This window comes from Leopardus geoffroyi, chromosome A1, assembly GCF_018350155.1.
Source record: "Leopardus geoffroyi isolate Oge1 chromosome A1, O.geoffroyi_Oge1_pat1.0, whole genome shotgun sequence".
Taxonomy (NCBI): Eukaryota; Metazoa; Chordata; class Mammalia; order Carnivora; family Felidae; genus Leopardus; species Leopardus geoffroyi.
Genome location: NC_059326.1, coordinates 5,536,686 through 5,562,556, shown reverse-complemented (window position 1 = coordinate 5,562,556; position 25,871 = coordinate 5,536,686). Strand labels below are relative to the sequence as shown.

Here is a 25,871-nt window from a genome sequence, read left to right as displayed (position 1 = left end):
GCCAGGGACAGCCATCACGGAGGCCTCCAAAGCACAGGGCCCGGGGCAGCCACTTGCCGGGGGTCTCTGGGCAGCTCTGGCCATGGGCAGACCCCGAAATGGGGTCTGTAGGGTCAGCCTGGAGTGTCAGGGCCTGCATGGCTTCATTTGTAACCTGGGGTGGTTTGGAACCTAGGATTGTCAAACTCCTCTCAAGAGCCAATACTGTGGGACTCTAAGATCCATCACCGTTGATGGCTCAATCTCAAACCCCGGACAAGTACAGAAGAAAAGAAAATATTAAAACAATTCAAACAAGTGTACAGGTCTTCAACCTCAGCCTCTCTAGTTCAAGAGATGAACAAGAAGATATTCTGGTGAATTAATGATCTGGTTCATAGAGGTGTTAGATTTATCTTGCACAGGAGACTAGCAGTCAGAGAATAACAACACACTTAACCCCACAACTACCATCAGCATAATCATTGGATTGTGAATGACTCAAAACAACTCCAGTTTTCCAAGGGCCAAAAACTACCTGTACACATCAGAACTGTGTGTAATCAACACACATTCCATTATGGAAATGAGGACACGCCAGGTAGGTCAGCAGATTTAAGCTGACTACTTACAGTAGTTAAAATTTCAGATGCCGTTGGTGTGGACAAGACCACCTCTTCCAGGAGCTCTGATCTGGTTCATTTCCCTCCCTCTGAATTTTGATGGAAGCAGGCAATACCAGCCTCTCCTGAAGTTCATCAGTGTCACGAGACCGGAGAAGCCCGCACACGGAAAGCATCATCACCATCGGACATTGGACACGGAAAGCCCATTCGCAATTAGCAGCACTGACCTGTCCTTTCATATCTGGAGCGATGGGAATGGTGGGCCAGATGGTTGAGTAGACGCCAAAAAACACCAGCCAGATCAGCATGCTTCCCCAGACAGCCAGATGACTGAACTGCAAAAGGAAACACACGCTCAGGCAGGGCTTGTCCGCTGGCCCAGGAGAGCCACCTGAACCCCACCTGCAGCAGAATCCCTGTGTCCAAGCCACCCTTCCTTATGGGAAACGTTTTGACCCATCACTAGTCATTGGAAAGTTCCATCTTCTAATGGCCTTGTCTCAGAGTATTTAACAATGATCTCAAGTAACCGGTGGCCCCAAACTAAGATCAAGGTGCTTTTGCTGCTGCAGCTGACCTTCTCCTAGACCCATCCCGTACTTTTAGTAGGCCCCCCGCTGGTCCTCACCAGCGTCTGCTCCAACTTGGAGCTACATAAAGCCAGGCCTCGTTAATCCAGTAAGAAAGCACTGAATGGACAAAAAGAACAAGATGTTCTTACTTACTGAGATTTCGGCCGTTCTCTTCATTTTCCAAAGACCCTTTTTACAAATCTGGGATGGATATTACGTCTTAACGATCCTTTAAGTGCCTACTGAGCTGTTAGCTTTTTCTCCTCTGTCCTCTTAATATGACGATGCTCGATGTCATCCTTTCTTCCGCACCCCATGATATAATCCATCATCAAGGGCTGCTAGCTTTTTTAAAAAATACATCTGGAATCTGGCCATTTCTCACTACCTCCTCCTGTAGCACCCCAGGTCAAGCCACCATCACCTCTCATTTGGATTAACTGCCATTGTCTATTAATAGATTCCCTCCTTCAACATCTAGCTCCAACCTCCTCCCTCACTTTCCCAGAAGCAGAAGCCTATGAAAACAGCAGTGACAGACAAACATGAAACACGGGTTATCATCCTGACACGTGGCAAGTCACCAAAACCTCTGAAGTTGGGGAATGATTAAATGTTGGATATCGATAAAACTTAATACTCTTTAATCATGAAGAAAGGTTTTGTGCAAGTATACTTTTAGGTATGGAAAATGTTCATGATATATTTTTAACTGAAAAAAGATCACCAAACTATCTATACGCTCCGTAATGCATTCTCCTATTAAAAATACACATGGAACAAAGTCTGTAACGTTATCTAGAAAAGTGTTAATACCAACTGTCTCTTGGTGGTAAAGTGAAGGAAGTTAAAAATTCTCCTTTTTGTCCTTCTGTATTTTCTGTGTGTATTTGTTTTGTTTTAAAAACATGCATATACATTTGAAATGAGAAAACTGTTAAGAGTTTAGAGCTGTTACTAAGTGCCAAGCAAATGAATCATCAGAAAAGTTTGGGTTGCAAATTTGCCCTGATAAAGATAAAAAGACGATTTTTACGTGCAAAATTTAAATGAGCAAACCAAATATTGTTGATTGTTTTCCCAAGGCTTAAAAAGATCGCATGCCATCAAAATACCTATAAGGATAGAGAAACAATTCCAGAGAAAACTTACTTTAGTCCAAGCTGTGGTCTCCAAACCAGCTTTCAGACACACAGTGACAACAACATACTGTGAAAACAAAGGAATTGGGGAAAACGTATTATCCTCGGTGACTTATTTTTACTTTCTAGGAGAATCGCAAATCTCCCCTCCAGAGGCAGCTGGAGTTACTTTTGTGCTTTTCTTAGCTTGGAAAGATTTAGGGAAAATAACCTTTCTCAGCGTTGCCTTTTTCACAGGTAGATGTGAAAGTGTCATTTGAAGAATGGGGTGATCTGTTAATCACCTGTCCAGAAATCGACTCTGTCAAATCTCCACTAAAAAAGTGAGGTAAGCATTTCACAACCATTTTGAACTCTAAGGAATCTATACTATGTGGTTTAACGATTTGAAACAAATAACATGAAGGAAGGCCTTATATAAAGGGTTTTCAGAGGCCAAGCCCACACATATGCCACTTAAGAACGGTTCCGTAAACAGAGATAAACTTACCGTGTAAACAATATTTCCAACAAATAAATAGTCTGTGGCCTGGCCACTGGCCAACGGAGTATCTGAAAAACAAAGAAGTTATTACTAACTTCTGGGGAAGAGCACTGCAATCTGTCTTGTTCAGAACACAAAAACAGAACTTTGGAAACATTTATTAAATCGTAAGGGAATTTCAAAAATTGCATCATCTGTGATTCTAATGCCTCCTACTTCTAACGGTGAGTTTTTTCATCTGATATTTTCTCCAAATGAAGCAAACAAAATCAGGTTTCCAACATACTGAACCAAACACTTGAACTACACTGACATTTATATTTTTATAAAGATTAAAATGTCCCTTTGTTGGGTTAAACACAGGGAAGAGTAAGGACATAATAGTCTATCTTTTTGAACGCCAGCATTAGACTTTTTTGAGTGTTCTCTTACTCTGCATTTTTAATTTCTGCTAAGTTGGAATTACAGGCCAATAAAGGAAGATAATTACATGAATACAAATCAATTCATGATTACTGAACTCAGAATTCACTACTCATGTTCTCATATGCAGCCGCATGAAGTCTATCAATTGGAGGAATGTGAACAATCCAACGAGAGACATCTAGAAAATACAACGAGGGTTTTGAAGCTTCAATTTTTTAAAAATCTGTTCCACTTTTTTTCTTTTCAGGGATGACTATCACAATGGATAAAACAATCAGTGAGGCTGAACTCTAATAGAACTGTCTAACTTGCCTGCTGTAAAAAGTCTGGTTATTATCCTGAGGGGTTGAAGGCTGTTTCAACATCAGGAATGGTTTCTTTGGATGCCACTGCCAATCTCCTCTTATGTCCTTCTATACTCAAATTTAGATCTGTGGCCTACAGGCCAAGTATATAGGGATTTTTGTGTCCAAATTTCCAACCCAGTGGCTGCCATACATATTTGGGCTTGCTGATTTACACATCTGCTTTGAGGAATCTGACTCTCATGAAAGATTCAAGATCTGTCCAGTTTCCTAAAACACCAAAATGGTTGAGTAGCATCATAGGCAGAATCTGGGGCTCGTGGGGCCCTACACCAAGCTCCAGGGCATTGCCTTTCTCCTGATTCTAGATAGGTAAATTTGTGGATATAAGGGAAGATGAACTGTAAAGTGACATTATGGGCTGCATTATAGACACCTAAACTAAGGGACGGCTGTTGGGGAACATAGGAGTTATCCACAGAGGGATGGCCACAGACTTACAAAGGAATGATCTCGAAGTGTAGGGGAGAGACTTGAAACTTAGGCAGAATTTCATTAAAAGGAAGGAAAAATGTCAAAACACCTACTATTCTATTATTGGGCAATAAATAGGAATAAACTACTGAAATATGCTATAACGTGGGTGAACCTTGAAAATCTCGTGCTAAGTGAAAGAAGCCAGTCACAAAAGGCCATCTGTTGTAGGATTGTACTTCCTGAGCTGTTCAGAATGGGCCGGTCTATAGGGACAGGAAGTAGATTAGTGACTGACAGGAGGTGGGTTTTTTAGGGGGGTAAAAGAAAAGGAACTGCTCACAGGTATGGGGTTTCTTTTGGGGGAGGTTAAAATGCTCAAACATTGCTTACGGTGACAGTTGCACAACTATTTGAATATATTAAACACCATAGCATTTGGGTGAATTGTAGGTAAATTATGTATTGAAAAGCTGTTATTAAAAACAATTCAGTTCTTCGGATACACTTAGCTACATTTCAAATGCTCAATGGTCGCAGGTGGCTAGTGATTGCTATGTCGGACAGAAGGGAATACAGAGCGTCACTACTGTCCAGAAAGTTCTATTGGACATTGCAGGCCAGAGTGGTTATGTTGGAGGTGGAAAGAAGCTATAGGAATTGGCACATATTTTGAAGGTATAAATGACAGGATTTAGGACTTGGTGGGGTGGAAAAAAACATGAGGAATCAAGGGTGATTTCAGGTTTTTGCCTGAGTACCTAGGCCAACGGTGATATCATTTACTTGACATGGAGAACACTGGTTCTGGTCATATTAATGTAGGAATACTGATAAAACGAGTGACACATTAAAATTTGGTACCAAGTGATCAGTATTTTCCCCCTTCCTTCCCTCCTTTGTTTTTAAATGTTTATTTATTTTGAGAGAGAGAGAATGCAAGCAGCAGGGAGGGGGGGAGAGAGAGAGAGAGAGAGAGAGAGAGAGAGAAAATCCCAGGCAGGCTCCATGCTGTCGGCACAGAGACGGACTCACGGCTCAATCCCACGAACTGCTAGATCATGACCTGAGCCAAAATCAAGAAGTGGATACTCAACCGACTGAGCCACCCAGACACGCACCCCACCCCCTCCAAGTGGTCAACATCTTAAAGTCACAGTAGGAAGAACAGATAGCAAAGACACATAATGCTATTGAGGGAGAAACAAAAGCATGTTGAGAAAAATGAGGTGGTGAGAAGGGAGTCAAGGTTAGTGGGAAAAAAAATCCCAGCAATGAGCATTAGAAGACCAAATGGCCCCGCTCTCTTGTTCCAGCTCTGCTGTTATTTATGTTCTTTAAAATGTTAGCTTCTAAGTCTCAGTTTCCCCATCTATAAGCCGGGGGTTTTATACCAGATACCGATGATGATGATTGAATTGTCACCCAGATTCCTCTAAGATAGAAATTCAAAGACTATAAGGTCTGCATTCTTAGGTGCTACATCAGCCCCAGGTAGGTAATGGTAGAAACTGGAGAGTTTCAGAGCTTCTTCCTGTTCAATTTAGGTCAAGGTGGATTTCCTTGTCGCAGTCTTCGGGTAAATGAATGGCCAACAAAGACCCAAGGTCCCTGAAGTTCAACCTACACTAAGCCCTAACGGAGTTCAGAGTCCATGCCGACCAGATGGAAAAGTTAGAAGAGGTGTGAGACCAAACTGAAAATCAAAGTTCACAATTATGGTTCGACAACTCTTTGAATTTCCTTTTAGTACTAGTGTTTCAAATGTTGGCTGATTCACGTACTAAAAGAAATTAAACATTCAAAGCATTGGTCTAACATGAAGGGCTTAGAACGTGTTTCATATTTTATAGACATAAAGAGAACATTGTAAAGCATGGTAAGAAATTCTGCAATGAAAAGAGAGAACATGTTACCCACTATATGACCGGCATGGTTTTGAGCACTTTACATATATTCGTATGCTTGCCAATATACGTAACAGTAATGCCTAATTATTAGTGTTACTAATACGTAATACTAACATATGTGATACTCCTTTGATATTCTAATGACTGCAGGAAATAATATTATTACCTTCATGTTTCAGATGAGGAAACTAGGGCAGCAAAGAGAAGTGACATGAAAAAGATCCCCCACTTTGCAACAAACTGCAAATAAGTTTGTTTTCCTTACTGAGCTAGAAAAATGGATCCCAGAGAATAAAAGGAAACAATTTTAAGAGGGAAAACATTAAAAAGGACTCCTTTGAAGTACCAGCACCTAACGGGAAGAACTTTCAGGAGAGAATTGAGGAGGACAGAAAATTAGATTCTTAGGACAGGAATTCTGGGCCACATATGGAAGTAAACGGATGTGCAAACCTGGGGAGCAGCAGTAAACCCCCGAAACCTGAGTTAGGGTGCGCACTGCATCAGTCCCAAGTTTCTCAACCTTGGCACTCACTACTGACATTTTTCCAGGTAATTCTTAGTTGCGCGGGACTGTCCTGTGCATCGCAGGATGTTTGGCGGCTTGTCTGGATGCCAGGAGCACCCAGTCACTAGCTGACAATGGAAACTTTCTCCAGCCGTTGCCAAAAGTCCCCCGGGGACAAAATCGTCCAGACTGAGAACCACAGCGTTGGAAGTCAGGCAAAAGAGGAACTGGAAATACCCAGAAGTATACAGAATAGACTCTGAAGCAGTGCCTCACCTGGGAGAACCCTCTTCTCTCCAGTCAGACTGTGGAAAGAATGCAGTGACACCCAACCGTTCCCCCGACCGATGGGCACAAACAGTGGGAGACTTCCGCACAAAGCATGCAACACCCGATGCCTGATGGCCTTTAAACGGGGGCGGACTGCGATTACCTGTAGGACTGAGAGCTCACTTACGAGGACGGCGCCTCCATGGAGCCCCTTAGGACTACTCAACGCTCTGCTGGCAAAGCGGCGCGGAGAGAAAAAGAGGGAAAACTCAAAGACATTTTCCAACTGTAGCTTCCAGAGTCTGGTGATGCATTAATTTCCACCGTCAAGGAAGTGAAATGCTGCCTGGCATTAAATGTTTATACCTGAGGTGATCTGAATACACTGAAAGTGACTTTTAGACGAGACAGGATAAACCTTCTATTTGTGTTCATTAGTTTGGAAGGATAAGTCAGCGTGCATCTTCGTTTTCCGAGGAAGCAGTATCTCCCGCCTCGGTCAAAATGGATTACCATCTGGGAATAATTTATTCCTTGAAGGAGAAACTCCTAAGCCAACTGGAGAATTCTGGGACACACCAAAAGCCTCAAAGAAGATAGCATCCTTTAGATAAGTCACAAGACACTGCTCTGCACACCCTGCTGGGGAAATTCCCATGGAATGGATCGTTCCCATCCGGGTTTTATTTCAACCGCATTAGAGGCAAATACCTGTGGGCATTGTTCTTTGTTAAATCTTGCCAATAACGTACTGAAGAAGAGACGAGAAGTCCTAAGAAATCATTTGCGAATGAACGCATCAATGAGCTATGGCTTGCTGATAACTCGAGGGTGGAAAAGCCCATTTCGACTGGTTTATTCCTGAAGCACGCTGCTGACAAACTATTTCTTCCCACGTTGCTGAAACCGAATAGCACTGTTAGGACTCCAACAACCCACTCAGGAAAACATCTTTCCTGTCGTTTGGCTGTTTTTATTTCGGTCAGATATTTAACATCTCCAGTGATTTTTTTTAAAGGGAAAAAGTAACCCCCAAACCCAGGTGAGTGGTCGAGGTCCCCAGGCCAGCCTTCAGAACATCATTTGGCCAGCGTCTGTGGAAATGGCGGTGAGAACACCACTTCAGGCAGAGCAGCATGGGGTGGGGTGGATGGCTATTTGGGAGGAAGGGGACGGTGAGAGGGGAAAGGGCAAAAGGAAATGAGCCTGCAGAGGGGCACGGAGGCAGACTCCCGCCCAGGGGGGTGAGGGGTGAGCCGTGCAGGGTGGGCGTGGGGCCACGATGGCGTGCACCGGAATGATGAGGTGGGCAGGGCCCGAACCACGCAAGGCTCTCAAAAGGTCCCTAACACGAGAGATCCGTCAAGAGCGCACGCGGAGGGATGTAATCTCACCAAACCTTTGTTTCCCTATCTTCACCAGCAGGACGGCGGTGTACTTCCCACCAGAGAGCCATCATTATCAGCACACAAAGGCTTAGCCGAGCAGGGGTGGCAGCAAGAAGGATTCGGCTCCCTACGGCACCAGAACAGCTGGCATGTAACTAAACTGGGACCAGTCAGCCTTTTGCAAACCGGGGATCAAATTCACCCGGGTGAGAGATGAAATGAGAGAGGCGATGCTCGCCTCTCTCCAAAACCCATCAGAAGATTTCCATAGAGTGGAGGACCTAAAAGAAGAGGAAAAATTTAGAATGATTTTACTGTGGCTACATGTGACATAAAGCCTACTAGAACGATGGGGTTTACTGTATGCATCGAAAGGGTTAAACGTAAGTGACAGAGTTGGAGCCACTGTCCCGGGTAGAGATAGCACATTCTCTTAAAGGCCGATATCACACTGGGGCTTCAGGATCCATTGGCCCACAGCAGTGGGTGACACTGTTCTTCCAGACTGACATTATTTGCACTATCTGGTCGGATCCAGGGGCCAACGTAGTGTACGATCAGCCAAGTGTGGTTTAGAAATAGTCACTAAAACAGACTATGGTGGACCGTTGAGACAAAACCACACAGACTCTCCACATTAGTAGCGACAGACCAGAAATGCTGCATGCAAGAACCTCTTTGAAAATATTTGTGGGAAAACCCGTGATTTGTAAGAAAAGTATGTCTCATTTTCTAAGCAGACAGAATGATCAAGGAACTTACTTCAGAGTATTCCAAAGGGCTAGGTTGGTGACATTTTATAAAGATGCCATTTCAATTAAAAGCTTGTTAAAAGCATTACATCATTAAACCACAAGAACGTATCCAGAAATGGCTCTGACAAAAAGCAAAATCTGAAGACAAAGTTATAGCACGGTCCTGTACAGTCAGGGAAGACAGGATTTAATAATCAAGAAAACAGATGGTGAATTTATATGTGCATTTTTAATGTCGTAAGAATCTGTAGAACACCTGAATTAGAAATCTCAGGCACCTCACGTACATTAAGACTCAGTAGGGAGAACGGAGGTGGGGGGCACCATTCCCTTGACGACAAGGCACCTGCCAAGAATTTTGGCTGAAGATCGGATGCCAAGTTTCTCTTGCTTTCCCTCTCCCCGCCCTTTGGCTTCAGAACTTCCAGGAGCCCTTATTCCAGAATATTAACAGGGTATCTTTACCCCATCTTGCTCTTTGGGCCTCTTAAGACTCTAGAGGTTTCAAGGAGGTACTCCCCAACCAGGTACTACTAGATTAGTACAGTATTGAAAGTGAAGATGTATCTCAAATGTCAACTCACTAATTTACAAACTTTCAGAACTCACCCTGCTCAAATACCTTGACTGCCGGCTCTGTGATTGAAACTATTCTTTTCTGCTTCCAATGCTATGTATTCGTGAAGAGAAAATTTATTTTTTCCTTTCTCGGTAAAGAGTGGTATAAAATATTGTAAAGAGTTTACAGAAGGTAGAGTTTATACAAGTGTTAGTGATTATAATTACATTCATAACCAGTGCTGGGTTGAGTTCCTGGTTATATAAGCCTTTTGCTGGATTTTCTCCTCTCTACTGCCGTTACTGATGGAGAAAGTTAAGGATGAAACTCAAATTTTAATGTGTTTTTCACTGTTGTTTACTAAAAATGGATTTCAAAAAGGTAGTTAAGAAAAAAAAAGGTGGTAAAAACGATGGAAAGCAAACTTGAATGTCAAAGTCAAAGGCCACAGACTTGTGCCTTATTCTCGGGTGCACAGCTAAATAGCACTCCCTAGCCCCTCATACCTAGGGAGGACCCTGTGACTAGTCTGTGCCAATCACACATGAGCAGGAGATGCCAGAGATGGTCAGGAGAAACCACTCCCTCTCCTGGCTCTCTGCCCTGCCGATGTTAAGGCTGAGGGTGAACTCAGGGGTCATGATGTGGAGTCCCCTTGCCCCCTTGCATTGAAACGCGCCCAGAATTTGTTTTAATGAGGTATGGTAAGATATGCAGACATGGAAACGATGTCGTGAAGGAAGTTCATGCTTACAGATCCCTAGACACAGGAGCCATGGATGCCACGCAGGGCCACACGGGGAAGCACCAGGGTCAGTCAGGAGGAAGACGACGAAAGGGGAGAGCACGGCCCAGAGCCTTTACTGGGGTTTTTGGGGGATGGAATGGGCAAGGCGGGGCAGGTATGCCGTGTAAGCTTAGGATTGGATGGTGTGAATAATTTCAGCAGACTCTGGGTTACAGGGGTGATCCCTAGTTGTTTGGTATCTGGCCCCGGGGTGATTCAGGGCAGGGAGAATATTGCTTGGTATGTGAAAGTTAATAGATTAGATGGTTGGGGGTGTCGGCTCCGAACTGGTTGATCTGAGTATCAGAGACATTGTTGCAAGGGAGTCCTTTGCTCTCTCTAGGAATTAGGTAGCCCTGGGAAGGATGGTCTCTTCAGGATCAAGGCCCCAGTCATCAGAGCATCAAAAGCATGGAAAATGAGAAAATATGCTCAGCGTGCCTGGGTGGCTCAGTTGGTTAAGCGCCTGACTTCGGCTCAGGTCATGACCTCATGGTTCTGGAGTCTGAGCCCTGCGTCAGGCTCTCTGCTGTCAGCACAGAGCCCACTTCAGATCCTCTCTCTCTCTCCCTCTCTCTCTCTCTCTGCCCCTCCCCTGTTTGTGCATGCACACTTTCCCTCTCCCTCATAAATAAACAAAAAAAAATCAAAGAAAAGAAAATATGCCCAATGCACTCCTCCATTTGATGGTGACACGCCTAAGAAATAAGCTTTTAATGGGCTACGCCTCTAAGATCTGGGGGTTGTTACAGTCTATTCCCACCCTTGCTAACACACTTCAATTCAACATCCTGATAAAGTTATAAGGGTTTGTGAAATCTGGGACTCTGGCTCACACTTCTTACAAGCATTACACCAAACCCAACTGTTTCAAATACATGTAACACAGGGTTTATTAGAAGGGACACTGAGGGGCACCTGAGTGGCCTGGTTGGTTAATCGTCCAACTCCTGATTTCAGCTCAGGTCACGACCTGGCAGTTTGTGGGTTCGAGCCCTGCGTGGGGCTCTATGCCGTCAGCGTGGAGCCTGCTTGGGATTCTCTCTCTCTCCACTCTTTCTGCCCCTCCCCCACTTGTGCTGTCTCTCTCTCTCGCTCTCGCGAGAAATACATAAATAAACTCTCAAAATAAATAAAACTTTAAAAATATCTTTTAAAAAGAGACAGCGAATATTTAAGAACATAAGAAATATTTAACTGAATGACAACAATGAGCCTCCAGCCCAATTCTGTGTTTCCAAACATCGGTGCGACAGATAAAAGGACAAAGTCTGAGCTTTCCCTCAATGGGTCATTGGGTTGAAAACAGACCCAAACAGGAAAAAAAAAAATGTTCTGAATTTGAATTTGGAGACTTGGATTTATTTTCAGTATATTACGATTGGGTTAGTGATGAGTTATTTAGATTTAGAAGCGGTAGTTTCATTTGTACAAACATCTAAAAAGCTCCCAACACATTCCATTTTTCTAGATTTTAGTGAGCAAGTCCCATTCACTTCGCGTACATGCTTCAGGGTCTTATGAACATCCTCCGCTACCCTGGCCACTCAGAAGTGTCCAGCTGGCAGAGGACATATGGAGGGTTACCAGTCCCCTTTCCGTCCCACTCAGCATCTGACATTCATCCCTGGATCTTTCTCACGTGTCGTAGATCTTTTAAAACCTGTGCGCAGCACAGTCGTGACTCTTCAAGGGGAACGAAACATCGGCTTCTTGTTTCACATCCCTTACTTGAAAATACAGCGTCTTGGGGGTGCCCGGGTGACTCAGTCGGCTGAGCGTCCGAGACTCTTGGTTCTGGCTCAGGCATGTGAGTTTGAGCCCCACACTGGGCTCCGTGCTGGCCGCGTGGAGCCTGCTTGGGATTCTCTCTCTCCCTCTCTCTCTGACCCTCCCCCACTCCTCCCCTCTCTCCCTCTCTCATAAACAAACTTTAAAAGAATTTTTAAAGAAGCAAATACAGCATTTTGTGGATAAACTTTGTGGGTAAACTGCAGTAGCAACACCCTCCTGACTGGTCCAGGATGTAGTGCCATCAGGTAGGTTAGGGGAACATTAGAGCAATATTGGCTCCCTACGGGATGCCCAGAAACCGGTGCTGGCCTGGCACAGAGAACAGACTCCTTTAGCGCCTTCTTTTCAATGAACGAATAGTTGAGTTTAAGAAGTTGCGAGCCCAGAGAACAAGGGCAGCCTTGCCCACACTCAGCTTAAGGGGAAGCGAGGCAAGTCATTAGGATTTACGTGACAGAGCCAACTTTGCAGTACTGGGCGTAGATCATCAATAGTTCAAGCGAAAACGGCCCGATGATGCCACAGGCAGAGAAGCATGTCACGTTTCATGGTATACGTGTGCACAGTTTGTAAAACTGATCTTCCGGCAGCATGTTGATTAAAAAGTAGAAAATAGCCTCTTCCAGAAATCTTAAAAGACCTTGCTGCTTAATGACACCAGTGGAATAAATATCCCTGTGGTACTTTTCCTTCTGAAAAGGGGTGGGAGTGATTTCCAGGGTGTAGACTGTGAAGAATCGAGAAATGTTTCAGGAATTTTTCTCAGCTGGTAAGTATATTCTCTTTCTCGTCACACCCTCCCCCCTCTTAAATTTCATCAAGAAAAATCTGAAAATTTCCTTTTGGTAAGTCAAACCTGATTTTGCTTTCTTTTGCCAATAGCCACATTCCACTTCAAGGAGGATTGCTCAAATATGCAGACTGGATCCACCAATGGAAAACCTGAGTGTGGCCTGACACCAAGGGTCTTGATGAATTTCAGTCCCTGCAAAGGTGGCATCTCTGGTTTTAACCTAGAATCGCTTTCCACATCAAAGCGTGGGAGCTGCAGATGGGCCACGGGACTGAGCGCAAGGCTGTGATGGTCGGAAGAAATCTGATTTGCTGAATTGCCGGAGTGGAAAGTTTTATTTTGAAACTTGAAATGAGTCCTCACAAACTCCATCAGCAAAGGAGTGCTTTGAAAGGTCCATCCAAAACCACGCAAACATAAGCAAAGCAAGATTCCTGGAACCTTTCTAAGGAATGAATGGCCTGCTCACATCTTCTCAAAAATACTCCTTCCCAACAACTACGTGCCCAGAGTGAACAACACTGGTATGTACCTGTGCCTCTCTTCACGGATGGTGGACAGAGAACTCCCTAGTAAAATCCTCTGTCTTTGTGACATAATCCACGAAGCATGTGTCGATGACAGGAATGAAATACTCTAGGGACCTTAGCCTGTCAGGCAAAACTCCTTTAAGGCCCTGGGTGGGGGGAGGAGTCCAAGGAACAGCTTCAGGCAGGACCTGGGGGAGAAGGAGGGACTCCTCTGTCAGATCAGGATCCGCGCTGCCTTGGAAGTGCCTTAATTTGTCTCAGATCAGGTGTCTTTGGGGGTTGGGTGATAACATTGCTCTAAGCGGAAATTCAAAGTGTCACGAGAACTCCTTTCTATTTGAGACTGCCAATCAGCACACACGAACCAGTAATCCCGGCAAGAGTCCCTATCTTCTCAAACTTGCAACCTTTCTGAATCTCCACCACTGACTCTCCTCTCCCTACCCGCACCCACGCCCAAAGAAAACCCTCATCTTCCTGCCAACCTTCATGTGTTTTTCTACACAGCAGTTTTCTCACCTCCAACCCCTCACCGAGAAAAGTGCCCACCCGGGTTTTCGTGACGCGACCCTCACCTAACCTCTCTGCCCTCCTTTCCAGCCACTCCCGCCACCTCTGGGCTGTAGCTGTCTCGATCGTGGGTGCTGTTGCTGACCCCGGAGGGAACACTGGAAATACGTGAAGACGTGCTTCGGTCTATTATCGTTGCATTAGGATCGGGAGACAAGGAGGGGTGGTTACCGACATTCACTGTCCAGCATCCTGAAATGCTCACCGGAGGCTGAACAGAGTCTGGAGTCCAGGTCCCCGCCCCCTCCCCGGCTCCCACACCGGTAAATACTGTCCACGGCCTGTGCGGGTGCTCGCGTGCTTGCCTGGTTGGGCCAGGGATGCTCTTTCTCCCCACCTTCCCCCACACCTCCCCTGCCCCATTTGGCCACCCCCTCCTCAACTTTCAAAAACATAGAGGTCATTTCTTTGGAGAAGCCTTTTCCTCGACCCACTAGACTAGGCTGTGTCCCCGTAGCACTCAGCACTCTGGCCATTCAGCAGTTCCATACGTGCTTGCGGGTCATCGGCTCCCACCTTCTGCAAGACGCCAGAGGGTAAGAGAGGCGGAATTCATATCTGCACACTCTCAGGGTCAGGGCACATCAGAGAGACGCCATGGTTCTGCTGAATACAGAAGTTCTCAACACATGCTCCCTCCTCCTTAAACACATTCCCATTTCCTGGGTTTAACTCTGCTGAAACGCTCCCTGCGATGCCTGGAGACACAAGTGGTTTTCCTCCTACCACTCACCTTATCTGACGTCACACGTTCGTTCCCTCCCCCCCCCCCCCCCCAGATTGCTCTGATCATAACACTCTCCTTGATCTAAATTCTACGTGACTCTTCACTTAACATCTTTAGTCCCAACTTCTTCACCTCGCATGCAAAGCCCTGTGCTGTCCGGCTTTCACCCACCTTCTCAAACCTTTTCCGGTCTTCTACCCTTGAAGGGATCAGCTCCTCGAAGCTTTCCACATCAGCCCTGAAATTCCCCACTGTATCCGGTCTTCCTTCCATGCCTACGTGTCTCGATCCTGCTTGGACTTTCAGGCTAAACCTAAATGTCCTCTCTAACAGGTCACTAGCAATTCCAAATGAAAGGCATTTCTCTCTCAGCCCTCTAAAATCCCATAGCACGCCAGGTGTATTTTACTTGAGGCAATAATATTCTACTTTGTACTAGAAGCTTCCACGTGTGAATCCAGTCTCCCTTATCAGACTACAAACTCTTTGATGGTAAGACCCATGTTGATTTATTTACCTGTCACCCTCATCATCCACCACAGTGCCTTGGACGTCAGCATCACGGGAATGAGGTTAAACAGCAACAGTACAACCATTTTTGCTACCCATTAATCGTGAGAATTAAGAAATTCATTCTAAAATATTCATTTGTTAGAGGAAGTCAACTGATGAACAAGAACTCCAATGGTCTCCTACAATTCTCTGCCAAACATACTTAATATCTGCAATTTATTTTGTCTTACACAGGTTCACTCAATAGGTTAATGTTTACAACACAATGAAAAGAAAACCCCATGCTGCAGGCTTACTGAACACAATGAAATGATGGCATTGGTGATGATAACACAAACTGGAAAAACTCATGTTATTGGCTGGCTGTTAGGCAAATTGCCAAATTTGAGGGAAGCAGACAGGGTGGCAGAAACAAACCTGAAATTCATCTGGTGTTATCTCTCAGGTAAAGTAACTTTTCGGGAGTCTGTCTGCTTTTCAACACAGGCTGCATGAGGTGAACGAATAGATCTACATAATGGACTATAGCTTGACTGTAACAATTCTGCCACAAACCACAAGCCACAAGCTCAAAGCACATAATCATAACTCTAGGATTGGAAAACCCCTGCCCCTACCGCAGAATGGGCCACATTAGTTCTTTTGGAAGCAGAAAAGCAAATGACCATCTTGCAAACCTTCTGAGAGTCCCAAGGCAAGCACTTTGGAGTTAGGACCAGAGTGCAACGTCTCGATAAGAAGGGGAAGGGGCCTGGAGATAGCCATTGTGCTCAGTCCACACCATTCCCTGTGTCTCCCTGCGTGTGGGCCAAGGGGACAACTGCCAAAATTGTTTGCTTGTTTGTTTTTACTGTTTATTTATTTTGTGCTCAGTCCACACCATTCCCTGTGTCTCCCTGCGTGTGGGCCAAGGGGACAACTGCCAAAATTGTTTGCTTGTTTGTTTTTACTATTTATTTATTTTGAGAGAGAGAGAGAGAGAGAGAGAGAGAGAGAGAGAGAGAGAGAGAGAGAGGAGGGGCAGAGGGAGGGAGGGAGAAAGGGAATCCCAAGTAGGCCCCATGCTGTCCGTTCAGAGCCTGACGTGGGGCTCGATCTCACAAACCGCAAGGTCATGACCTGAGCCCAAATCAAGGGTCGGATGCTTGACCAACTGAGCCACCCAGGCGCCCCCCCCCCCCCCAAATTGTTCCCATTGCTTCCCATTGCCAGTCCGTCCTGACACAGTGATGGCTGCTTCTATCACCAAATTGGCAGGGCTTCTACAACAAACCACATTCAGCACTCTTTGGAATCCCTGCTCATTCAAAATATGTGAAGATCTACTCTGAGTAAAAATGAATCACAGGAAAGCTTTAGAGTTAAAAGGACACGATTCTGCTAGAATGTCCCTTGTGGGGGTGGGTCTAGAAGCAGGACATTTTATTTTCTGATCTGGAGACTTAGGGACCCTTCCAGGACAAGGAGGTCTGATGAGACTCAGAGAACAGGTCATAGGGCATAATAAATTGGCTGTGCATGCATTTTCTCCAACTGTCAGTATTTAATAGGCTAAAGACTATCAGCGAGGATGAATCATTTCTGTTTGAAGCACAAAACACATTGACACAGAAACAAAGAGGCTTGTAGGCTTTATATTCTTTGGTTCCCTGAACAATAAAAGGCCTTGTCTAGTCAACATGTGGAGTAATTTTTCCCCGGGGGATTAGAGAAGCATTCTCATGATACATTTTCCTTTTCTGGGACTAAAAGATGTGTCTCTCCTTAGGAGGAAACATTTTGGATATATTGAGTCAGCTGCATTTCTCACATGCCCTCTTCCAGCTGGAGGGAGGACTAAACCCAGTCGAGAGAATCAGTCCTCAAACCTTAACAGTTTGCTTGAAACGTGTATGTCAAGGAAAGGCAACTCTTTCAGGAAATGGGGTGTGAGGTTAGGCTCTCACGAGATTTGAGTTGCTCTGCATATAGGTCCGCGAGGGTGGAAAACGAAAGCCCAAGTAATTAACCGAAAATGTCAAACTCGTGGACGGGAGGCATCGATGTTTCATTACAGTGCCGTGCTTTGCTTCGAGATCCTCGCCTCAAACGGTTATTAAAAATAAAGTTTAGAATTCCTAGCATTTAAACTCTCCAGGCAACTGGAAAGAAAACGGGCTCTCGGAGCCAGAATGGATGAAACCTACAAGCTATAAACCTGAGCCCTCGCTCTCATTAGATTTTAGGTATGTTTTTCTTCTAAAATGTGTTCTTGTGATCTCTAGCTCTGCAGAACCGGGGGGGAAAAATCGTGAACAACTGGCACCAGGGGGACCGCAGAGCTACTTGCTGACAGTTGAGGTCATGAAGCTGTTACCATGCTCCAGCGCCTTCATGGGAAACCAGAAGAGGATGAGGGAGTGGACCAAGGCGTTGATGCAGTGACCCCAGAAAACCTAAGGGAAAACAAACCAAGGGAGTCAGGAGCTGCCCACAACTCTTGACCTCTGTGCAACTCAACAGACGGCTCTTTGTGAAGGATGCTGGCAGGGTGCTGCGTCGCCGCAGAAGCACCGTATTATTCTTGAAGTTAAAAAAAAAAATACCTATTTCCTCATTTTTACGTACAAATGACTGGACGATCTCCAGATAATATCACCTTACTACAAAGACCTGAATGTATATGGCCATATACATAGAGCAATATACAATCTGTCCACATCCAAAACAATGAATTATAATCCTTTTTTTTAAATAATCATAAAAAAGACAACACAATTTTACAATCATCTAGAAAGAGAAGGGTATTAGGTCAAAATTGTTAACAAGAGACAGAAATGTTCTGAAAACACTGAAAACGCCTTAAATGTGGATTCCTACACGGCGCTCTCACTGTTTTGTTTTGCTTTTTGAAATCCCTCCCATGCAACTTGCTCACTTCTAGGAGTTTGGTTAGTATCATGCACGTTTAAAACTCTTTAACACTTGAAAGGTCAAACAAGAGAACGCGACGTTTAGTTTCTTCCAAGCCAGAGTTTCATAAATGCGTTTCGAGGATCTCTTTAACTACTGAGATGACCGAACTACCATACTGACACGAGCTTGAGTTTATTCAAACATCTACAGATTGTTCCGGGGACTGTCCTATAGTTTGATCCTAAGTAGTGGTGGGGAGACAGACAATAATGAAAAATAAAATGATAAGACAATGGGATTTTCCCATTTGAAAAGTTCATTTTTTTTCCTGCCTTTTCCCTGACCTCCTCACCTATCCCCTCAAAAGAAAAAAAAAAAATCTTCAAGGTGTCTGCAAATAAGTCTCACCCTCTGTCACCCTTACCAAGGCCTCGGTGGCTACCCAAGCAAATCATGCACACGACCAGCGCCCTGTACTTTAACTGACCACTGTTAAAATGTTAAAATGAACCTCTGTTTCAACCCCCTAATCCCCTCCTGCACAAAAATCCAAGACAGAAACATGGCAAAGGAGGCATCCTGCACCAAACCAGGCACAGGTCTTCCCTTCTGGCCAGTGAGACTCAACCACCCTGCCGCTTAGCTGTGACTGGCAGACCCTGGGAGGCCCCCTTTGCCAGTCTTGACGGCAGAATCCTGGCAACACCTAGCCTAACCCAGCTTTCGCTCGGCCCTCTGCAGGAGTGCTTAGGTCTAGATGCCTTTTAGGCATCTTTTAGGTCTAGGTGCCTTCTCTCTTCTGGTTGATTCTCCAGGCTGAAAAAGAAATACCCACCACTGCCTTGATTCCCGTGTGGACATCTGGCCAATTTTACTCACTGACTAAAGAAACCTTTTCTTTTAACTGAAAAACCAAGCCACAGGTGGCGAGAAGGCTCCGTTAGGGAAGCTCCCCACCGGCCTCATCGCGGGGCTTTATGAAGGGAAGGGGAGTCTCTGATCCCACAGGACCCAGGGCCATGGGCGCCGCGGGCCAGACCAATGTCAAAGGCACACGGGGACAGGAGCAAAAGAGTCGACAAACAGGAACGGAACGTGCAACGCGGAAGCTTCCTTTCCGACTCGGCATCTGGAATTCCCCGGCTGGCTATACTTTGGAGAGGGCTGGGGCCTCGACTCTTCTCAAATGTTCTCTCTGACCTCTCAGGCAGGTAACTAGAGCCGGAAGACGAAGCGCGCCACTCACGCGCTTCTGAGGCGACGACTGTGGGCGAGCGTCATTTACCTTTGTGTTGAAGCCTTCCGCGTTCTGGGTGATCTTGTAGAGCTGTGGGAACCTGAGCATGCTCTCCTGGGTGCAAGACCTCTCGAAGATTCCCAGAGTGAAGGGTGGCAACGCTGTGAAAATCTGTGTGGAGAACAACGAGCCATTAAAAGAGGCCTTCCCGAGTGTTTCGCTTCCACGGAACGATGACTTAACTTTCAGTCAAGTCCAGACCTGAGCCTCAGTGATTCACAGCTCCCCAGGCACCCTCCAAACAAAGAGAATACACGAGAGACCGTTTTTACCTGTTACTCCATCAGCATAAAACGAATGCACTGGATGCGAAACACAACACCATAAATATCTGATTAGCTAAGAAACCACGTTCAATTAACAACTACCTTCCTTTGTCAAGCGAGCGGTGGTTTCGGTGGCTTTGTGGGGTGCTGTGCCTTCCTGTTAGCGTCGCCGAGGCGCGATTTTACAACTTCCCATCCTGATTTTATACTCAAATTTCAGGAAGCACGAAGTACTTCACCCATTTATTCATCTGACAGACATTTCTTGGGAATGAATTATGGGCCAGACGCCGTGATAAGCACCAGGAATATGTACAGAAGGAGGAGGAAAAGAAGCAGGTCCCTGACCCGCAGGAGCTCTGTCTACTGCAGGGCTGGAGACGGGCGGCAGGCAGCCGGCGTCTAAATAAACACCTACGAGTCGGTGCTCTGCGAAACTACTCATGGGGGAGATGATGGGGAAGGAGAAAGGAAAGTCAGGAAAGGGTTCTGGGACCAAAGAGTGCCTGACCTGTAAGGTACTGGACCTACAGGATTCGGCGGGATGAAGAGGGAGGCCGGGGAGAGGGGCGCAGAAGGGAACGCTCCCGTGAAACGAGCACCCCTCGCAAAGCTTCAGGTAGGAACACAGGTGGCACGTTCGGGGGTGGGGTGAGGACTCCTGAGACTTCCGGCACGGTGGCTGGCTGAGGACGTGGCACAAGACGAGGCTGGGAAGGAGACAGAGCAACCTGCCACGACAACGAGTCCCCTGGTGCCTGCTGAGACCACGACCTTTACCTGTAATCTACAGGGGACTGGCACGCTACTGCCTGTGTCTGGGAAAGAGAAAGCCAGATCCTAAAGAAGAAATTGGGACTCAGCATGCCATTTCAGCCCGGAAAGTAAGGTCATTCTCTTACGTGGTTCTGGCAAGAGGTCACAGGCCGGGTCACTCACTGCTCAGCATCAGCACCGAGCAAATCCCTGCCCACAAACCCAGCAAACTCTCAAGCCCGTGGGAACTGGATGCGTGTCTCTGAGAGCTCTGTGTCACCAGCTACCCGGAGCCCGAGTCCAGATAAATAAGCCTTTTCCAAATCTATTAGGATAAAACAATCAGAGATGTGGTGGAATAAGGCCCACAAAACTCCCATGATCCTCGCTCACCCTGGAGCAGAAAGGAAAACGGCCCTGGGGATCTCAACCTCCTCCAGATTTCAAGGATAGGAGGATCGAGAGGGCTGGCACTCGGCCCTCTCACAGTAATACAAGTTATCTGTTTAAGGGAGGTGCTCCCAGCCAACATCTCAGAACCCGTGCACAGCTGTATGTCCACCCACCCTCGTTGTTCCGCTTATGTGTGCTTTCACGCGTGCTTCATGTTACCGCCCTTATTGCTTCTTTTCCTTTTTCACGGGACTTTCTACCCACTTCACATCGTCCCCCCTTCACCAGTGGCCAACCCCCCAGTAGGACCTATCATATTCTCACCCTGCTTTAACACACCACACACATAGATCATTCTTTGTTGTCGTTGTTTTTTAAATTCTTTTTAATATTTACTTATTTTTGAGAGGGAGCCACCCAGGCGCCCCCATTCTCTGTTTTACAGAAACAAATTTTTCTTCGTATTTTTCTCGCAAAACAATACATCATGGGATGCTTCACATGTCCCCTGGGTTTGACACTAAAGCAGTATTTGTCCCCCCGACACAGTGATTCATAATACGGAGGCTCCGTATTTTTTCAGCCATTCGCCTACAGATAGGTATTCCTTTGTTTCCGCACACATTACGTAATAAACGTCCATAATGTATCATAACAAAGATACCTTTATCTTTTATTTCTGTGGGAAGGATTCCCAGAAATAGGGTTGCAGGGTAAAAAGATACATGTTAAATTTTACAAGATGTTTGCTCAGTGGTGTCCAAAAAAGTTTCCAATCATTTACCCTTCCCTTCATGAAGGACAACGGTAATCTTGTCCCTGCTTCCCCAGCAGCACTGGGTGTTACATTTAATATCCTCCAGGCTAAAAAATTAAAGATATTAATTCTTACCTAAAAGAAAACTTACATTTCCCTGACTACCAACACGTGTCAGCGTGTTTTTATATATTTGTTGGACATTTGGGTTTGCAATTCTGTGAACGGTCTAGTCAGGTCCTTTGTCCATTTTCTACTTGTGGTTTATCCACTTTTTAAGAGCACTTGGAGTATAACAGATACCAACTCTGTCTTTAATCCAGATGCACTCTTTGTCTCCTGGCTTTCTTTATGGTTTCTCTTGTCATATAAAAGCGCTTAAGTTTTCTATGGTCAAGAATAGCTTTGAGTGCCCAATTATCGTTATCAAAGTTTTTAGGAATTTCTTGCAGGAATCTTACAGTTTCACTTTCCACATGTAAGTCTTAACGTATCTGGAATTTATTTATCTATGTGGTATAAGATAGGCATCCAATTTTATTTTATTTTTTCCAAATAAAGAGCCAGTTGTCAGAACACAATTAATCCAAACTCTTCCTAAAATAGCACCTTTGACGTTTATTTAATTCTCACATATTGTAGATCTGGAATCCCAAACTGGAATTTACTTCCGGATTCTCTAACTTATTGGTGCAGTTTCATGTAAGGATCATATTGATTTGGTTACAACAGGTTTACAGTATTGTCTGAAGTTTAAAAAAAAATTTTTTTAATGTTTATTTATTCTTTGAGAGAGACAGAGACACAGAGACAGAGAGTGAGAGGGGGAGGGGCAGAGAGAGAGGGAGACACAGAATCCGAAGCAGACTCCAGGCTCTGAGCTGTCAGCACAGAGCCTGATGCGGGGCTTGAACTCATGAGCCATGAGATCACGACCTGAGCCAAAGTCGGTCGCTCAACCAACTGAGCCGCCCAGGCACCCCAATATTGTCTGATGTTTAGTGACAAGAAGTTGACCCTTGTGATTCTTTTTTTGTACTCTGCATATTTGTTCTCAAGTACTTGTTAATTTCACTTATACTTTGATATCATTTTGAGCAACTTCCCTCCGCCCCCCCCCTGCCGCCGCCCCAATCACTGGGATTCTATTTGGAATACACATATTTATATATCAATTTAGAGGAGTTTTTTTTTTTTTTATGACACTGTCTTCTCATACAAGAGAATAATATCCCTTGCTAGCTGTTCTCCTCTATTTTGTATACTTCAGTAAGGTTTTGGATTTCTTTTTCTATTTGGTACTATAAAAATTACTCCTATACAATGTATATGAAAGGAATTACTACTCCTTTGCATTTCTAAATTTTTTTTTTTTTTCAACGTTTATTTATTTTTGGGACAGAGAGAGACAGAGCATGAACGGGGGAGGGGCAGAGAGAGAGGGAGACACAGAATCGGAAACAGGCTCCAGGCTCTGAGCCATCAGCCCAGAGCCCGACGCGGGGCTCGAACTCACGGACCGCGAGATCGTGACCTGGCTGAAGTCGGACGCTTAACTGACTGCGCCACCCAGGCGCCCCTCCTTTGCATTTCTAAGTCTCCTTGCTAGAGTTAAAAAAGCTATCGATTGTTAGGATAGAAAGAAGTTGCTGCTTATGGATCTAGTCACCTTATGAATTCTCTTATAATTCTAGTATTTATTGATATGTTTGGGGTTTTATAGATATACAGCCATATGTGAACACATTTAAAAAGCCACTTTTTGTGTGCATATTTGTATAAGCACAGAAGTCATTTTTTTTCTAGTAATAGTTTTTAAATTTTCCTGGCAATTGCTGAAATTCCAAAACCAGTGCTGAATTATATAGTGATTTCAGGCATCCCTGACTAATTTCTTATTTAAAATGAAATAGTTTAAGAATTTTACCATTTATGGTAATATGCTACTGTTTTTTTTTTGTTTTTTTTTTAATAAATAGTCTGGATTATAGTTGATTGGCTTCCTTCTTTCCCATTTTAGAGTCCTTATTTGGGGAATGGCAGCTGACTTGCCTCAAATACTTTCTCAGCATCCATTGATGGGATCATGGTTTTCTTTTTTCTTTTGTTGATATTTAGAAAGATTTAAAAAGTTCGAACCTCCTGTATTCCTGAAATAAATCCTACTTGGTCAAACATTCTACTCTTTTGATACACTCTTGAACTCTATTTGCTGATGATTTATTTAGAATTTTTCTATTTCTGTTTACAAATGAGGCTGGCCCATAGTTTTTTCCTTCAAATGATGCTGGCTTGATAAGATCAAATAAGATAATTTTTCTGCCAGTTTAAAGCACATTAAGAGTTACCTCAATAAAATAAGAGATGAAATCTAGCTGAAATCCGTCTGATCATGGTGGTTCTTGTCACTATAAAATAAAATGATGTAGAAATTTGACTATAGATATGATGGGGATCCAATGGGTGGCATTCGTTCATTATTTGGAGAGATTTAAGAGTTTCAGGTCAGTTTTTACGCTCTTTAATCTGCTATGATAAACCATGACTCGCTACTTTAGCTGGCCTGGGGAATCAGATCTAAAGAGCATATACAGAAGAAGAAAAAGTAAGACAGAAATGCTGTTTGGAGAAAATGGAAAGAGGAAATCCAGCCCAACATAGGGGTCACTAGTGAACATCTCAGACGTCCCAAGCTGTCCCAAACTCAGAGACCCTTGTACTGGGTCTCTGTGCACTGAGGCAGGAGTGGGAAGAAAAACTGCTAACTAGGACATTATTGGAACAACAGTGGCAAAACCGGAATATGAACTAATAAGGATCAGAGAATAGTACCATATCCATTCTAAATTTTAGATTTTGATCATTATACTGTGGTTATATAATAGAATGGTCTTAGCAACTGTGTTCCAAAGCATTAAGCAGTAAGAAGCCTGATGTCTTATTTTCAACTGGTTCAAAAATAATTGTGTTGGTGTGTGCATATGCATGAGGGCCTGTGGGGGTGTGTGCGTGCACATGCGTGCTTGTGGGTGTGTGCATGCGTGCCCTTGGTGGGCGTTTGCACATATGCACGTGTAAGGAGAGAGAAATGCACATGAGGGCAAAATGGTAATAATCGATGAATGTGAATACAGGAGTTCTTTGTACTCTTTTTGCAATATTTCTCTTAGTTTCAATTTATTTCAAACAAAAATTACCAGAACAGGGGCGCCTGGGTAGCTCAGTCGGTTGGGCGTCCGACTTTGGCTCAGGTCATGGTCTCACGGTCTGTGAGTTCGAGCCCCGTGTCGGGCTCTGTGCTGACAGCTCAGAGCCTGGAGCCTGCTTTGGATTCTGTGTGTGTGTCTCTCTCTCTGCCCCTCCCCCACTAGTGCTCTGTCTCTCTCTCTCTCTCAAAAGTAAACATTAAAAAATTTTTTTTTTTAAAAAGTTACCAAAACAATTTCTATGGGGACAAACTTCCATGTTCTCAAAAGGTTTGGCCCTTCCAGCATGACTGACTTCTGGAGGCCAGAACCCCTCTGACTTCACAGATCCTTGACTGTCCCAGCTCTGCATGGTGGCTCCCTCCAACACCTGTGCTGTGGTCTTAGTGACAGACGTGCAGGGCCATTTTACCTTGAAATTTACTTCTCTAGTGCAATATCCTCTTTTCTATAGTCTGGGGGACACAAAGAGCACACAACACATCCCCAGCCCTAGGGATCAAAGGTCACCGTGGGTCGTAACCTTTCATATGCACAACCCTCCTTAAAAAACTGTGTTCAAACTTTTGTGTTCTATCTCTGAGAAGCTCTGATGGGGCTCAGGTGTCAGCATCTTCACACAAATCCTGGTTAAGCGGTGTGAGGACCACATTCTGACCAACACTGTCCAAGCCTATCAGCATCTTATGCATAGCAGGCCCTCAACGCAAGTTTGTTGGATTGATGTGAATTGTCCACGTCTGCACACAGCTAAGTGAAGAATCCAGCTCTCAGGCCTGAACACAAAAGGGGGACTGACCTCCACGCATCATGCAACCAGGCGACACTACACCAGTCCTTAGCTCTCAAGCAGAGTCTCACAGGTTTCAGCTTCCTATTTATAAATCCGTATGCGGGCATGGATGTGGCCCCTTCCAGCACTAAATCATTATGGAGCAGAGACTAATTTTCATCTGCCCCAAACAGTTTTAGGTCCTGCCAAGTTAGCAATCTGTCCGAGGGGAGGTCTTTGAGCCGCTATCCATGTGGTAGGTGAGTTAGAACAGCTGTTCCAGCACAGGTGAGAAACGGGCATTGATTCGGCCCCACTCTTACCACCTGTCACCTTTGCCTTTTGAGCCTACGTATTAGCGATAAATGTGCCAGCATACTTAGCAGCTAGTAGCACACCGACTAACTCACCAACACT

The 25,871-nt window shown here is 44.8% G+C and overlaps 1 protein-coding gene across 12 annotated transcripts in view; it reads right to left on the bottom strand.

Moving 5' to 3' along the window:
* The window catches only part of ATP8A2 (ATPase phospholipid transporting 8A2), a 641,066-nt gene that overhangs the window by 177,159 nt on the left and 438,036 nt on the right, over window positions 1-25,871 (bottom strand). For 11 of the 12 annotated variants that reach the window (XM_045459237.1, XM_045459162.1, XM_045459073.1 and 8 more), the window contains 5 exons: window positions 19,293-19,415; window positions 17,469-17,547; window positions 2,810-2,871; window positions 2,330-2,386; window positions 833-940 (listed from right to left, as the gene is read on the bottom strand). In XM_045459237.1, the coding sequence (XP_045315193.1) occupies window positions 833-940; window positions 2,330-2,386; window positions 2,810-2,871; window positions 17,469-17,547; window positions 19,293-19,415 (429 nt within the window). The remainder of the gene's footprint in view (window positions 1-832; window positions 941-2,329; window positions 2,387-2,809; window positions 2,872-17,468; window positions 17,548-19,292; window positions 19,416-25,871) is intronic. The other variant, XM_045458981.1, reaches the window with a different exon arrangement.